Source organism: Peromyscus leucopus, chromosome 19 (genome assembly GCF_004664715.2).
Source record: "Peromyscus leucopus breed LL Stock chromosome 19, UCI_PerLeu_2.1, whole genome shotgun sequence".
NCBI classification, from domain to species: Eukaryota; Metazoa; Chordata; class Mammalia; order Rodentia; family Cricetidae; genus Peromyscus; species Peromyscus leucopus.
The window spans coordinates 24,459,129-24,475,154 of NC_051079.1; the positions used below are offsets into that span (position 1 = coordinate 24,459,129).

General features: G+C 39.2%; 1 protein-coding gene across 1 annotated transcript in view; it reads left to right on the forward strand.

Moving 5' to 3' along the window:
• Positions 1–16,026, forward strand: part of Ctnna1 (catenin alpha 1) — a 131,461-nt gene that overhangs the window by 51,019 nt on the left and 64,416 nt on the right. The window contains exons 6-7 of the mRNA XM_028886779.2: positions 4,449–4,718; positions 7,056–7,259. Of these exons, the coding sequence (XP_028742612.1) occupies positions 4,449–4,718; positions 7,056–7,259 (474 nt within the window). The remainder of the gene's footprint in view (positions 1–4,448; positions 4,719–7,055; positions 7,260–16,026) is intronic.

Here is a 16,026-nt window from a genome sequence, read left to right on the forward strand (position 1 = left end):
TTCCAATGGTATCATGACTTTCTACTGTTCATGTGGTTTCAATAAATGTTTAAATTAAGAGATTCCTTTTCAGCTCGGCTGCAGTGGCTCACGCCTTTAGTCCCAGCACTCGAGAGGCAGAGGCAGGTGGTGAGTTTGAGGTAAGCCTGGTCTACAGAGTGAGTTCCAGGACAGCCAGAGACACATAGAGAAACCCTGTCTTGAAAAAAAAAAACTTAAAATAATAATAATAATTTTAGTACTGTGCCAGTGGCAAAGCCATAATTAACTTTCACTCAGATTTTCATAATATGCTTCTGTTTTAAGTAGTTCAAGGCTGGCCTTAAACTTGTGATCTTCCTGTCTTATATATTCTTTTAAACGTTTGAGTGCTGGGATTAAAGGCATGCACCAGGATGCTTGGCTAGATGCTATTCTTGAGGTAAAACATAGCAGCAGTCCAGAATTTGTGTCTAATTGTAGAAACTTACTAGAAAGTAATTTTGCCTGAGTTAATTTTTCTGTGCCCTGAGTCCTTTAGGAGAGAGAGTTCCTTATATATTAGTGGTTCTCAACCTGTATGTCTCGACCCTTTGGCGGATCTCTAGCTCTAAAAATATTTACAATCCATAACAGTATCAGAATTACGGTTAGGAAGTAGCAATGAAATAATTTTATGGTTGGGAGTCAGCACAGCATGAGGAACTGTATTAAAGGGTCGCAGCATTAGGAAGGTTGAGAAGCACTGTTATACATGATCTCAGTGTATCAAAGAGAAATATCAGTGAATGTTAAATGTTCTTGAAATAAGGTACCAAGAAATCTTCGTTTCTCTATGTCTATTTTCTATCCTTGTTTGCTCTTTCCTGCCTCAGAAACATAGCCTGTCTGGATGTACCCCCAAGCTCCCTTTCCTTGGCTTCCTGTTGAGGTTTGGCCAGTGGAAACATGATCAGAAAATGGGAAGAGAGAGGAGAGTGAAGCTGAGGTGCTATGTATAGGCCCCGTCCCTGCTGCTCATCCTCAGTGGCTAAAGGCACACTCTGTGTACCCTGCTTCTAGATTTTGGTGACTGCCACTGCCTCAAACCCTTCACTGTACATCTTCCTTTGTAGCAGTCTTCATTTTAATTTTTCATTAAATTGCCTGGTTTCCTGTTGAGATTTTGAGTGATACATGCTTCATTTTTATGATTCACAGATTATGCTTAATTTACCCTGTCCCATCCAGGGATTGAATTTAGGGTCTTGGCAAGGGTTTTACACTCAGCTACATTCCTGAATGTAGTTTGCTTAGTTCTTTAGTTCTTTTACCTTTAGATTTGTATTTGGCTCATGGTTCTGGAAGTTTGGGACGTCCAAGAGTAACGCGCCATTATCCAGCAGTTGACAAGATCCTTCTTCCTGTATTGTAAGCCGGCAGTGAGCATCCTCTGTCAAGACTGCTCGGGCCAATCTCCTCTTGCCTTACAAAGCCACTAATGTCACCATAGGGGTCTCACTTTTCATGAAGTATTTGATTTCTGTTTGCTTCCCAAAGGCCCCATCTTCAAATATTAATGTCACTTGGGGCATTGTTTCAAGATAGAAACAAAGGGGTTGGGTACATTGATACCATAGCAAGAGTAAAGGTGAGGGCAGAGGGAAGGGTGGGCCTGTGCAGTTTATAAAGGGCGCCTCTGGGCCTCCATGTTGGCTGTGGTTCCTCAACATGCAGATTATGTGATGTTCAAGTGTTGCCTGTTCAGATGCAGAAAGCTTTTTGAGATCTTTAGGAGAACCTAGTGCCTCTTATTCCATAGCTAGTTTCCTGCTCTGACTTGTGTGATTGTTTTCTGAAAGTCCTGGCAGCTGTTTGGGGATGGGTCTGTTGGTGTTTTACTTGTTAGAATCTGTGCTAGTTGGGCTTTCGGCACATACCCGGTATAGTCATTTTTATCCAGAAACGTCTGGTCATATGTATCGATGGCCACAGTTCTTTGTTGTCAAGAGGGAAATGAGAAGAAAGTCTCACTTGGATTTCTAGTTCTTTTAGTAGAGTCTGTTAGATGACTTAGAGGTTAGCTTTTGTTTCTTGTTCACGTTTGTGGGATGGATAAGTCAGATTTGTGAGAAGTAGTTTTTCCTCTGTATGTTTTCTGATTGTCCTTAGTTTGCTTGAGCTGTAACCAGATTGGTGAAGTTCAGAAATCATGACACAATTGAGAACAGAGTTCTTCTATAAGTAACTTGTCATGTTGCTTTATAGCTCACTTTCCACCAAAATTTGTATTATTAATCAGCACTAGATAGCTTGAAGAATACTTTTTGATTGATTTATTCATATTACAAAACTGATACTCGCATTAGTGTCCATTTTCCTATCTATTTTTTTTTAATTTTTTTTTTTTATTTTTGAGACAAGGTTTCTCTGTGTAGCTTTGCACCTTTCTTGGATCTCAGTCTACAGCCCAGGTTGGCCTTGAACTCACAGAGATCCACCTGCCTCTGCCTCCCAGTGCTGGGGTTAAAGGCGTGTGCCACTACCGCCAGCCTCATTTTCCTATCTTTTAAGAAAAACTTGGTTTCCTATCTTTTAACAAAAACCTTGTACAAGGTAGAAATGGCTGTAAAGAGGGAAAGTAGAACTTTAGAACTAGGGTAAATGAGATTTGGTTGTTATTCTCTTCCTTGTTTAGAATTTATCCCTGATGCTTGGCAGATGAGAGTTTGTTCAGAAAATGCTCCCAGAGAAAATTTGTTCCAGTTATTTCAGTGTCATGATTAGCCAGTTGCCTCTTTTACTTGATTCTTGAGATCATCACCAACTCTCTAAAGCCACAAGATAATTTTTTAATATTTAGCCCAATATAGTCTTTAGGAAAGTTTATTGTCCTAGACTAGTCAGTGTCTCAGGAAAGTACCTGTAAACTTTAGATGACCATGCGTCTGCGATAGCCTTTGTAAGAGACTGTGCTGCTGTATCTTTAAGCACATAGGAACATTAAGGCTGATTGTACAGTACAAATGTTTAAAGGGAAACATGGCCCTAGGAGGCTTAAGAGGTTCTTGGCATTGTGGTGAGAGCAAAACATTTAGAAAATGCCCACAGAATGTGCACGCCACATGTGTAAGCCCAGTGTTAGCCAGAGCCCCTTGTCATACCTTGGGCACTCCAAATCTATAGGATCCTGTTTCTGTATGTAGCCTAATGTAGTAACTACAGGTCATTCAGTGTGCTGTGAACTATTACTCAAATATTCAGGTTCTAAATGAGAAAAGAATTCTAGATAGAAAAATAAGTTGTCATTGTGCAAGGTTTGAATGAAGATGTAAACCCCCAAATGGAGATGAAGTGTCAGAAGAAAGAAACTCGTTACTGTCCCAATGTTTAATTAAGAAGTCATCTAGAAAAGAGAACCATTAAATAGCTGTCAGACTTTTGAGTAAACTTAACTTTTCTCTTATTGTTCATACATGTAATACTAATCTGAAAATCATTTAAATTTGTATTCTAGTATTTAGTTAGTGACAATACTGAAAATTTAGGTTCATATGTAAAATACTGCTGGAGCAGATTTAGAGTTTGGGGTTATTTCTTCCTCTGTAGTGATCCACATTTATCAAAGATTCCTGTGTTTTTAAGTTTCAGTGATGAGCGGATGCCAACAGTGCTCCTTCCTGTCTTGTGTCCTAGTTACCTAGCACACCCATCCCACTTAGTGTTCTAGACCTCATTAGTCGGAACAATGCCAGCAGCCTCATGTCCTTGTAATTATGGGGTAGAGGAAATGAAAAAGGACATTTTCACTTAGGACCACATTTACAGAATAATACTATCGTGGATTGAAATCATGGAGCATATGAGCCTTTACTTTGTGACTTAATGGCAAGTGACCTGGTTGATCTTTCTTTGTGAAGAGAGTATTGTTTTGTATTCTGGAATGTTCCTCTGGTAGGAAAAAGGGGGAGGAGGTGTTGTATACTTAAGAGAACAGCTGGTCATATCCACCCTAGTTGGTTTGCAAAGTTTATACACACAGGGTGTTGTGTTCTAAATTTCATAAAATTCTTATAATGAACTTAGATAACTTAAATTCTCTTATTTTCTTTTAATATGTCTGTGTGGACTTGTATATCTATTTTAGTTATATGGACCTGATTAAGGTGTTAAATAGTTTTATGTTGTGACTTTTATTTCATGTCTTATTTAGTACTAATTTGGTTCTAGGTGCTTTGTATACATTATCCCATTTTATTTCTTAAAATGCTAAAAGAGCTATAATACTGTTCCTGTTTTGCATCAGGAAAAACAACACAGTTCACAGTAAGGACACAGCAAATGGCCAGGAAAAAGTAGGCTAAGAGATTCAAGTCAAGGCTGGTGATGTCAGAGCTCCGTCTTAACTTACTTCCAGCTAGGTTAACACAGAGATGTCTTGATATGAATGAAACATAAAAACCCTCCAATTTTTTATTTTATTATTTTAGGAACTGAAAGATGTGGGCCATCGTGATCAGATGGCTGCAGCTAGAGGAATCCTGCAGAAAAATGTTCCAATCCTCTATACTGCATCCCAGGCATGCCTACAGCACCCTGATGTTGCAGCCTATAAAGCCAACCGGGACCTGATATACAAGCAGCTACAACAAGCGGTCACAGGCATTTCTAATGCAGCCCAGGCTACTGCATCGGATGATGCCTCCCAACACCAGGGTGGCGGCGGCGGAGAGCTCGCATATGCTCTCAACAACTTTGATGTAAGTTATATTTGGAAGGAAACTTTGGGCTCTTCACCAGCTGCCAAAAGATAACTGGTTCCTGGGGAAATATAATCAAGGCTTGTGATGAAAGCCCATTTTTCAATTAAATTTGTAATCTAAGTAGAAAAAAATTGTTATGAGTCATAAGTGTACTTTATTGTAACTTGGCTTAAAGCGTTTTTCTTTTCTTTCTCTCCTTTTTCCAATGGGGTTAAACTTCTGCGTTCTTTTATGCAACTTATGTTTCCTTGTGTGGTTGTTTTTTCCTTTTAATATGGTCCTTATTGAGACTATGAGTCTGGTTCATTCCAACCAGGATTTTGACCATCTGGCAAATGGACCTGTGATAGATACAGAAGCAAACAAAGTGTGTGGAGACTTCGTCTCTGGGGAACTCATGGTCTAGTGAGAGGTGTAGATAAATTCTATTGCTGCCATCTTAACTTTACCTGACTATTAGATAGATTGCTGTTCTCTGTGATTTGCTTTGAGCCATAAACACAACAATTTAACCACATTGAAACAGATTTGAAATTCAATTTTTTATCATACTGCTTTTATCATGATGCCCTACATCTCTCCTGTGTATATGATGTGTACCTCTTATCCTTGGTCCTCACATCAATGTATTGTGCTTTGTTTGTAATTCTAATCCAGAGAGTCATGACCTCCAGTAGGTGGCGGTAGTTTAAGGTTGTTGGTTCTCTCTCTCTCTTTTTTTTTGAAATTGGGTCTGGCTGTGTAGCCCAGGCTGGCCTCCATTCCACCACCCTGCCTCAACCTTCCCATGTGCCATCATGACTAGCTTTGTTTTAAACCAGTTGTTAGAAAAACAGGTATAGATATCATCTTTCATAATTGAAATGTTTTGAAGTGTAGCATCAAGGTGATAGAATGTATTTTGTTTTCAACAGCTTTTTTAAATTTTTTATTTATTTATTTTTTTGGCTTTTGTGTCTTCTCTGTATTTGATCATGGGTAATTGGTTCTTGCTGATATGCATTGATTTAGGCCTTTTAATAAAGCATGAGAATAGAAGGCAGTGTTATGCCTAAAGACAATGGTATTGGAACTGAGTTTTTACCTAGAGTTTTATTTTTTTGTATTGCAGAAAATTAAACTCAAGGTCTCATCCATTCACGCTAGGCAGATTCCCACTGAATTTAGCGGCTGGTTCTTCTGTCACAGAATTAAACGTGAAATGACCTTTACAGTTGTTAGGACACATCTTGTAACATACTCCTACCATTGTTTTCTTCTGCTTCAGATTTGGTAACATCAGATATTTGTCTTTTCAAGGTGCTAAGGACCATGTTTGCACTAAATTGAATAGTAGATTAGGAAACCCCATTTTTTTTTAGGGTGACAATTTCTTCATTTGTAAGATGAGGGGGCTGTACTAAATAATCTTTACACTATAGTTCTGTGACAGTGTCACAATCTGTGACCATTTCTTCATTGCTGTGGTCCAGAAGGTGTTGTGTCGTCTCCTCCCCAGGACTTGACAGTGTTGGAGGTTAGATGCAGGGCCTTGCACATGCTTTGGCCAGTGCTCCACTGCTGAGCTACTTGTCCAGCCCTGTCTTCAACCTTGATCAGAGAAGTCCTCTAATAACCAAATCCAGCAAGAAAAACAGTCTAATAATTAACTGGAGGTGTTGCATGATCACTTTCAAAACTGAAGGTTCTTTGGAAGGAAAGAGAGAAATGTTTACTCTCTGAAAAATACCAAGCTTTTGGCAGGAAAAAAATTGGCATTTAAGTTGAAATTATTAAGGACATACTCTATGAAGAAAAGAAAAAATTAAAACCAAAATATTTGTGTAGACATTTATTGATGTGAAGGTCAGTTGTATTTAATGGGCGTGTGAATAATTGATCATAAGTTCATTATAAATGCATTTCTTCAAGAGTAAAAGTCAGTATTTTAATTGTTTAAAATTTTTTATGCTCAAGCAGTTCTGTCTTATAGCAGTTACAGACTGCACATGAAGAGAGTTCTTATTTTCCTTATAATCATCATTTGATAATTTTAATAACCAGTACTATGCAGGCTGACCTTTAGAAGTTTAAGGAAAATAGTATGAACATGATACATTGTGTTTTGCATTTGTGATATCATACTTTATTCAAGCCCTGTTTGGTTAATAGTGCCCTCTTTGAGAAGTGATTGCTGATATGGGTTGGCAACTTACATGGCATGGCCTTTGTTATGAAGAACGATTTTTAGGTGATGGGATTATATCTTGATATCCCTGATCAGTACTTTCCTTGCCTTTTGAATAATTGAGGGAACAGAAATGAGTATTAATATCAGTAACACTTTCTCTGTAGAAACAAATCATTGTGGATCCCTTGAGCTTCAGCGAGGAGCGCTTTAGGCCTTCACTGGAGGAGCGTCTGGAGAGCATTATCAGTGGAGCTGCCCTGATGGCTGACTCATCCTGCACGCGTGATGACCGGCGTGAGCGCATTGTGGCAGAGTGTAACGCTGTCCGCCAGGCTCTACAGGACCTGCTCTCAGAGTACATGGGCAACGTGAGTGTCAGAACTTCTCTTTGAACTAAGATGTCTGAGGAATGTTTTATGACTGTTGGTGGCCCCTCACAAAACATTCATTCATTCATTCATTCACCTAGAATGGTGCTTTATCTAATGTGGGGCTGGAGAAATGGCTCAGTCTTTAAAGTCTTGCTGTACAAGGGTGACGACTTGAATTCAGGTCCTTAGCACCTATGTAAAAAACTAGGTTATGGTGGTGCTTGCTTACAATCCCACACCTGGGAGATAGAGGCAGGTGGATATCTGGGTCTTATTAGCCAGCCAGTCTAGCCAAATCTGTGAGCTCCCAGCTCAGGAAGAAACCTGTCTAAAAAAGATAACCTGGAAAGCAACTGAGGAAGACACCAGAGGCTTCCACACACACGTGCACATCTGTGCACCTGTACATCAGAAAGAAAGCAATGTTATAAAATTTGATGTTTGACTTTTTCAACTGTAGAAATACCGTAACTATTTATTGATTTTCTATCTTTATATGCCTTTCCTTCTCCTTCCCTTATACTTCTGCCACTCCAATTATTTAGTTCCAGCTTAAGATTACTGTTATTTAGACTGAATACCCAGTATTTTGCTGTTCTAAGGAAGGAATAAATAAATAAAAGTATCTTAAAGGATCGCCTGTGCTCCTACTAAACGGACTGCCCCATGCTGACACTACTTTGCTGTGTATAAATAACAGTGGATCTGAGTCTTTGGCTGTGGTGTGCTGAGTATGAATGACCTCATCCTTGAGCACTTGATATAGTGAAGATATTGTTACTGTGTACAATAGAGAACTGTTTCATGAACTATTAATACATTTTAATATTTTTCAGAATAAAGTGTTTTAAAGGGAGAAGCGATGAAACAAATTAGTTATTCCTAGTGGTTTTATTTTTTGTTTTACTTATTTAACACTTTTACAAATAAAGCTATTGGTCAATGGTCTTTTCTCATATGTTCTTTGCTACACATTTTGTTTTGTTCACTTACATGCCTTTATAAATGAAAGGATAACGGTGAGCCATGATGCTGTTCCTTGTGTGAAGATGAGTGCTTTTCTGTTGTACCTAATTTAACCATGTTGTGAAGTTGGTGAAGTGTAGCATTTTAAGTTGTTGCCATGCTTTGATTGTAGGCGGTTTGACTGAGAAAAATGAGATTAGAAGTTGAGTTAAATAGATAGTGGTTGATAGTCACAGTGGAACTATGGGATGCATTAAAAACATGCTTGTCTGTGCTTGAACATAAAAATACGAAAAAGTGTATAGGTTGAAGAGGATCTGATAATGTAGGAATCATGAACCAGAGTGTGTATGTGGATCATCTGTTGTTTTGTATAGTGCTGAAGGTCGTGTAGAAGTGTCGAGTGCATTTGTGATTAGGAAACCACTTTGAATACACTCCAATAGAAGTACGATAATATAGAGCTTTCTAAATAGTCTACAAAATAGCCCTTGAATTATGGGATTGCTCAGACTTTCCCCAGTCACTCTGGTCATGAGTAATCTGATTTCTCCCTTGGCTGTCATGCAAGTAGTGTTACTTTCTCTTTATGCTATGGATATAGGAAAATGTCTGAACATTCATACTGAAGATGCACTCAGACTACAATGAAGCACTCTTACGAGGGCACTAGGATAATACTTGATGTTTAGGCTAAAATGTAAGTATTGTAGTGGGGGTCAGGAAAGAACTTTTCTTGAGATTCAGATTGGGAAATGATGTTTGGCTATTTCTTTTCCTCATCAGTTCACGTACCATGGAAAGGCTCAGTCTTGTCAAGAGTTAATAGAAAGCCGGGAGTGATGGCCTACACACTCTACAGGCAGTTGAGTCTCTGAGTTCCAGGCTAGCCAGTAATACATAGTGAGACCCTGTCTCAAAATTAATGGAATTAGCGTTGAAGGCCCAGTTAAGTGGTGTTGTTTGTTTTTGCTCTTTTGCGGGGGTGTGAGGGGGTGCTCACCACTCAGCTCTAAAATAAGTCACACATGGAGGCCTGTTCTTACTTATAAATGCCTGGCTTTAGCTTGGCTTATTTCTAGCCAGCTTTTCTTAACTTAAAATTATTCTATCTTTTGCCTCTGGGTTTTCCTTTTCTATTCCAGTATACATTTCTTTGTTTCTTACTCTGTGGCTTACTGTGTAGCTGGGTGGTTGGCCCCAGATGTCCTCCTCTTTCTCTGGCTGCTGCTTCTTTCCTCCCAGATTTTTCCTTCTATATATTCTCTCTGCCTGCCAGCCCTGCCTATCCTTTTTTTCTGCCTCATTATTGGCTGGTCAGATCTTTATTAGACCATCAGGTGTTTTAGACAGGCACAGTAACACAGCTTCACAGAGTTAAACAAATGCAACATGAACAAAAGTAACACCTTAAAATAATAATCTACAATGGTTAAGAGTGGTTAAGAGTGTTTCCTACTCTTCCAGAGGACCCAAGTTCAGTTTCCAGTACTTATACTGGGCAGCTCACAACCACCTGTAACTCCAATCTGATGCCTTACAGTCTTTGAAGGCATTGCACTCAGATACACAAATCCACATACAGATACACAAATATACACATAATTAAAAATAAAATAAAAGGTGGGGGTGAGGTGGTGGCACATGCCTTTAATCCTGGCACTTGGGAGGAAGAGGTAGGTGGATCTCCATAAGTTCAAAGCCAGCCACAGCTACATAGTGAGACCTTGCCTCAATAAAATAAAATGAAATCTTTTTAAAAATAAGGAATAAATGTAGATAAGGAATTAATGTGAAGATAAAAGAGAAAGGCAGTGGAGCACATTGGAAGATTGGAGAAATGGCCCAAAGAATTATAAGCAGCTGTACATAGGCTTTTGCTTAAGAAACACGTGGAAATATTTCAAACCCCTAAGAACAATCATAATTTAACTGATGAGTTTTTTTTTTCCCCCGAGACAGGGTTTCTCTGTGTAGCTTTGCGCCTTTCCTGAATCTTGCTCCGTAGGCTGGCCTCGAACTCACAAAGATCCGCCTGCCTCTGCCTCCCGAGTGCTGGGATTAAAGGCGTGCACCATCACCACCCGGCAAAAGTTCTGATTTTTTTTTTTGTTTGTTTGTTTTTCAAGACAGGGTTTCTCTGTGTAGCTTTGCGCCTTCTGGATCTCTCTGTAGTCCAGGCTGGCCTTGAACTCACAGAGATCTGCCTGCTTCTGCCTCCCAAGTGCTGGGATTAAAGGCATGCGCCACCACCGCCCAGCCTGACCAGTTTTATATTAACATATGTTATGTACAGAGCAATGTCTTGAACATCATGTAAGAGGAGGTATGAGACTCTTGATTCCTCCATTTTGAAACAGACTGGTTCTCTACAAGGAGATAATAAGAATGTCATTAATGGTACAGTAAACATTTTATAGGAATTGGGGCCTGGAGAAATGGTTCATTGGTTAAGGGTGTGGGCTGCTCTTGTTGAGGACCCAGGTTTAATTCCCAGCACCCAGATATGGCTGATAACTATCAGTTACTCTAGTTTCAGATGATCTGAGGCCCTTGTCTGGCCTCTGAGGGTCTCTGGCATACACATTACAAGCATGTAGGCAGACAACCATGCATTATACAGTTAAAAGTACTTACGCTCTTGCAGAGGATGCAGGAGTTGTCCATCACCCCCCCCCCCCCCTTCTTTATTTTAAACTTGCTTGAATTTCTCCATTTCTCTCTTTGGCTTGCTGGGTCAGACAAAGCCAAGCCTGTGTCTTTAGTAGGACATTGTTGATTGTGTTATTGGAGTTTCCATGTTTCCCTCCATCTCTTGCTGAAGACAGTTTTAAACTGTACCGTTACTTACTGCCTCCTCAGGGCTTGCAGTTTTGTACCTAATTGTACACTGCCTTGAATTGTTACTTAATTGTGTTTCTTTTATTAATGTCATTTCTGAAAGTAGGTTTTAAACTTTTGGAAGCCTTCTGAACTATTAAAAAACTCTTATGGTCTGTATAATGCTAGACGTACTCACTAAAAGGATGCTTAATGAATTCATGCTGACTTGGGAGAATGAGTGAAATGAACAATTTTGGATATTCATGGTGCTAAGAATTTGCATGTGTGGAAAAAAAAATTTTAGTCTTACTCTTATAGACCTTGCGCGCGCGAGTGCATGCGTGCGTGCGTGCGCGCGCGCGTGTGTGTGTGTGTGTGTCTTCTTGAATGTCTTGTTATACAGGTAACATTTTTTGGGGAAAAAATTAAACCCAAGGACTCTGAAGTAGGTAATTAGTAAAAGTAATGTCTGAGGTCAGAATGAGGTCAAACTCAAATTAGGTGAATACCAAATTCTCCTTTAAAGGCTCTAAGGGCAAGGATGCCAGCAGCCTGTTTGCATCGAAGTTTGAAGGGATGAAAAGTTAAGTAGTCTTGTCTTTATAGTTCACTCACTGTATAGGCTGCAAATGATCGATACTGATGTAAAAGTAATACAGCTGACTCTCTTAACATGGAAATGCCACAGATGCACGGCAGTAGAAGGGTTTAGAGTAGATCCTTGTGGTTTTACAAATGCCTGCTCAGTTCCATTAAAGTCAAACCTGCTGATTGCAGGTCAGCTTATTTTGCTTCTCATCTGTCAGCCTAAAGTTGCACTGGGTATGGAGGTTCTAGAGAAAAAAACCTGCTTTGGATGAGCGCCATAATCTTTGAGATTTCAAAATAAGTGCATTGAAACAATTAAGCCTGGTGTGGCTGTGCATGCTTTAGTCAGTCTCAGCACCCAGGGGCCTGGTGTGCAGGGGGACCGACTGAGTGTGAGGCCAGTCTAGGCTGTATAGTAATAAAACCCTGTCTCAAAGGGAAAAACAGTTTTCTTATGCCTTAATACTTGGTTCTGTATATAAGCACAAAATACTTGCTTAAGTAGGATTTACAGTTTGCTGTTAGGTTAGTTTAACACAATGTTTAGGGCATAAAGGACACTCCGTTTTTGAAATGAAATCCATTTGATTTTATCTTCAGCAGTCTTACTCAACAGTGTATGGTCATATATAACTGGATGAGGGCTTGTAAAATTGGTGAGAATAAGCTTTATTCTGTGGACATACATAGCTCTAGCTCTGTGCTTTTTCTTGTGTTAGCCATTTGTATAGCCAGAATACTTGAAATTTGACAGGTGATTATCTATATCTATCTATCTATCTATCTATCTATCTATCTATCTATCTATCTATCTATTGAGAGCTATAATGTATATATAAACTGAATACTAGGTTCCAAAGACTTAGTATGCAAAAAGAATGTAAAATAGTTCATTGATTAGTAGCAAAATAAGTAAAATCTTGTTTTATTTTGTGCTTTATTAAAAGTGAGCATTAGAAAATTTAAAGGTATATATAGTGTATGTTTCTGATTTGCATATTATTTCTGTTGGATAATTCTAATTGAATAACCAACCAGCTAAGGTGGGTGATTGTCCAGAATGGTACAGTAGTCCATGTATAATAACCATTATACCTTGTATTTCCTTATGCTTAGAACTTCAGTTTTAGGTTGCAGGCCTGTGTTAGGTCAAAGATGGTAAAGACATGTTTATTTGTATCTGTGTCTGCTTGCCTGCCTGCCTACCTGTCGGTCTGTCTGTCTGTCTCTCCTCTTCTTCTCTTTGTTTTAGTTAGTTTTACCATATGTTGCCAAAGCTGGCCTTAAAATTTAGGCATTCTTCCTGCCTTGGCCTCCTACAGTACCGGAAGTACAGATGTGAGCTACCACTGTGCCCAGCTAAGACGATGTTTCTTAAGGATACATTAAAGCAAACAAACAAAAACCCTCAAGATTTATTTACTTTATTGTACGAATGTTTTGTTTTCATGTACATCTGTACCATGTATGTGCCTTGTGCCCTCAGGTCAGATGAAGACTTAGGGATCCCCCTGAACTGGAGTTAAGAATGGTTGTGATCCACCATGTAGGTGCTGGAAATTGAACTTCTGTAAGAAAAAGTGCTCTTGACTACTTGAGCCGTCTGTTCAGCCCTTAAGGATACATTTAATCCTTGTTTTTAAATATTTTTGTTTTATTTTATATGTCTGAGTGTTGAGTCTGTATGTATTTCTTTGTCCCCCCTATTCCCCTGGTACCTGTGGAGGTCAGGAAGAGGGCATCTGATCTCGTGGAACTGGAGTTAATGGATGCTATTAGTCACTGTGTGAGTGCTAGGAATTGATCCCAGGTCCTCTGCGATAGCTATAAGTAAACTACTGAGCTCCAAATTCTCTAGACTTTATCTTTGTTTTTGTTCTAAAATGTGGTAATTGTAAGATCTCAAAAGAAGAACACAGTAACTGACCATTTTTTGAACTGAACCGGACATATACTGAGGAGACTTCATTATGCTAATATATCAGGCAGAACATTTTCATTTGGTTTGCTGCTAGTTTGGTGTGGAATGCATGAATATAATGCAGTTAATATTCACTTTGCATTATAGTAAGGGGATGCACTGAGTTTGGATGTTAATCCCTTCTCAGTTTTGCAAATTTCTTTCCTGGAATCCCTCTCGGTCTGCCCCCCACTCCTACCCTGTGTGTGTGTGTGTGTGTGTGTGTGTATGTATGTGCACGCACGCGTGCGCACTCCTAACTAAATACAGAAGTACAACTCGCTCAGTCTGTATAATGTTACTTGTGTGTATGTTTTCAGGACTGACCATTTAGCATGGGATAACCAACTGGTGTCTCTTTCCTAGATGGTTTTCTCCAGCTCTCAGAGTTCCTTAGTTGCTTGTAGTTCTTTGTGTGGGTGAAGCCTTGTGAGCTTTTCCCATCTGGTTTAGCATGGTTTTGTTCAGCTCATGTTTAGGTAGTCATGTTGGTGAGACTTTATGGTGTAGCTTGCTTCTGACATTCCTAGGAGACACAATTCCACAGCAAACTTCCTATCCTCTGGCTCTTACAATCGCTCTAACCCCTGTTCTGCAACGAATCTCTAGCCGTAGGTGTGGGAGTTGTATTGTAGATGTATCCTTTGGGTCTGCCTCATGTTCTTTCTCATTCATTTTGGTCCAAGGTAGCTTTAGCTTTTGGTAAAGCTGTCATATATTTCTAATGATTTATTTAAAATCATGTGATTGTTTGAATATAACAAATTTGTGGTTTGGGGAGGCTACCTATTTATTTTATGCATAATGCCTTATATGACAAGTATCTGAAACTGAAAGCTTGCTGGTTATTGTGTTTCACAGTTACTATTCTATAACCCCGGAGAGAGAAACAGGAAGGTCACAAGTTTGAGGCTCACTTGGGCGACCTAGTAAGTTCAAACCAGCCTGGGCTACACAGTGAATCCTAGTCACAGCACACAAATACACATTGTACATATAATGTGCATATGTGACTGATAACTTTCTATACTAATTTCTTTTGTTCATTCATCTAAAAATCTTGCTTTGGAATAGTGAGGTGATTTACAGGGCTTAAGGTAGTAGTACTCATTAAGATTATGGTTTATTTTATTTTGTTAAGCAGAGGTTGATGTAGGAAATGATGACCTTGAACCTTGAACTTGTGATCTTCCTGCTTTTACCTTCCGAGTACTCTTAAAGGATGATTGGGCTGGGATTAATGGTTCTTGGCAGTGCTCAAGCCAACCATGGTGTGTGTGTGTGTGTGTGTTCTTTCTGATTTAGGGTGGCATGCCTCCCCCAGTTCCCAAAATGCAGTTGTTTAGAATTGCATGTGTAGATGCTTTATGGCAGGCGGTTTCAGTTCTTCTGTAAGCACTGCTTCAAAATTGTCCTTCCCCAGGACAAAGAGAGCCTTGTTTTTTCAGGATGTTTCCAACCCTGACTTCAGGCCTTCCATTGAAAATTGCCTTCTTGGTTGACACATCTTTGTCATAATACAAAATTAGAAGAACAAATGTTTGCAGAGTATAATATTTTTCTTCTCTTGAGTGCATGTCCTCATTTTTTTGAGCTGGGATGTCTATGGTCACCTGTGATGGTTGCTAATTAGTACTACTTGCTAATCACTAGATAGCTTGTTTATTTGAAAGTGGGACACTTGGCATATTGAACCAAAGAATGACTGTTTCTTTGGTCATTCTCAAAAAATGGCTGTAAGGCCTTTTCAGAATGGGGTGACCTGGAAGCTCACGAGGAAGATGTTTTCTTTAAGTTTGCTTCACGCTAAAGTAACATCTGACCAGTAAGTTGTTTTGCAAATTTTATTTTCAGACATGTTGGAACAATCAGCCTGCTGTGTGGTTTTATAGTTACACATATTCTAATTTCTGGTTTTGTGATTATTGCAGTTTCTGTTAGTCTGTGAAGTAGAATGCAGTGTGTCATCATATGCCATAGCTTCCTTGCTAATTACTCTTTAAAGTTAACTCTGAATTCATGGTTGGAGTTACTTTTCCTTTCATTGAGTCACATTTAATCTCAGAACTTGAGAGGCAGAGGCAGGTGGCTCTCTTGAGTTTGAGGCCAGCTTGGTCTAAATAGCAAGTACCAGGCTATACCAGGAGTGGAAGGTGAGGAGGGGAAAAATGCTATATTGTTGGTGAAAAATTGGACATGTAAGCTGAAATAAACCCTTTCTTCCCCAGGGTGCTTTTGGTCATGCTGTTTTATCACAGAAACCTGACTAGGATATGTTTGGGAAATCCCATTATGCAAAGTTAAGAAAATGATGTTGCTCATCATTATTGTGGTGGGCTGTCATTGTATTAGATGTTTGAGGATGCTGTTCTTTCCATCATTTTCTATCTGCAACCACCAGGAGTTTTTATTTTACTCCTCACTTGG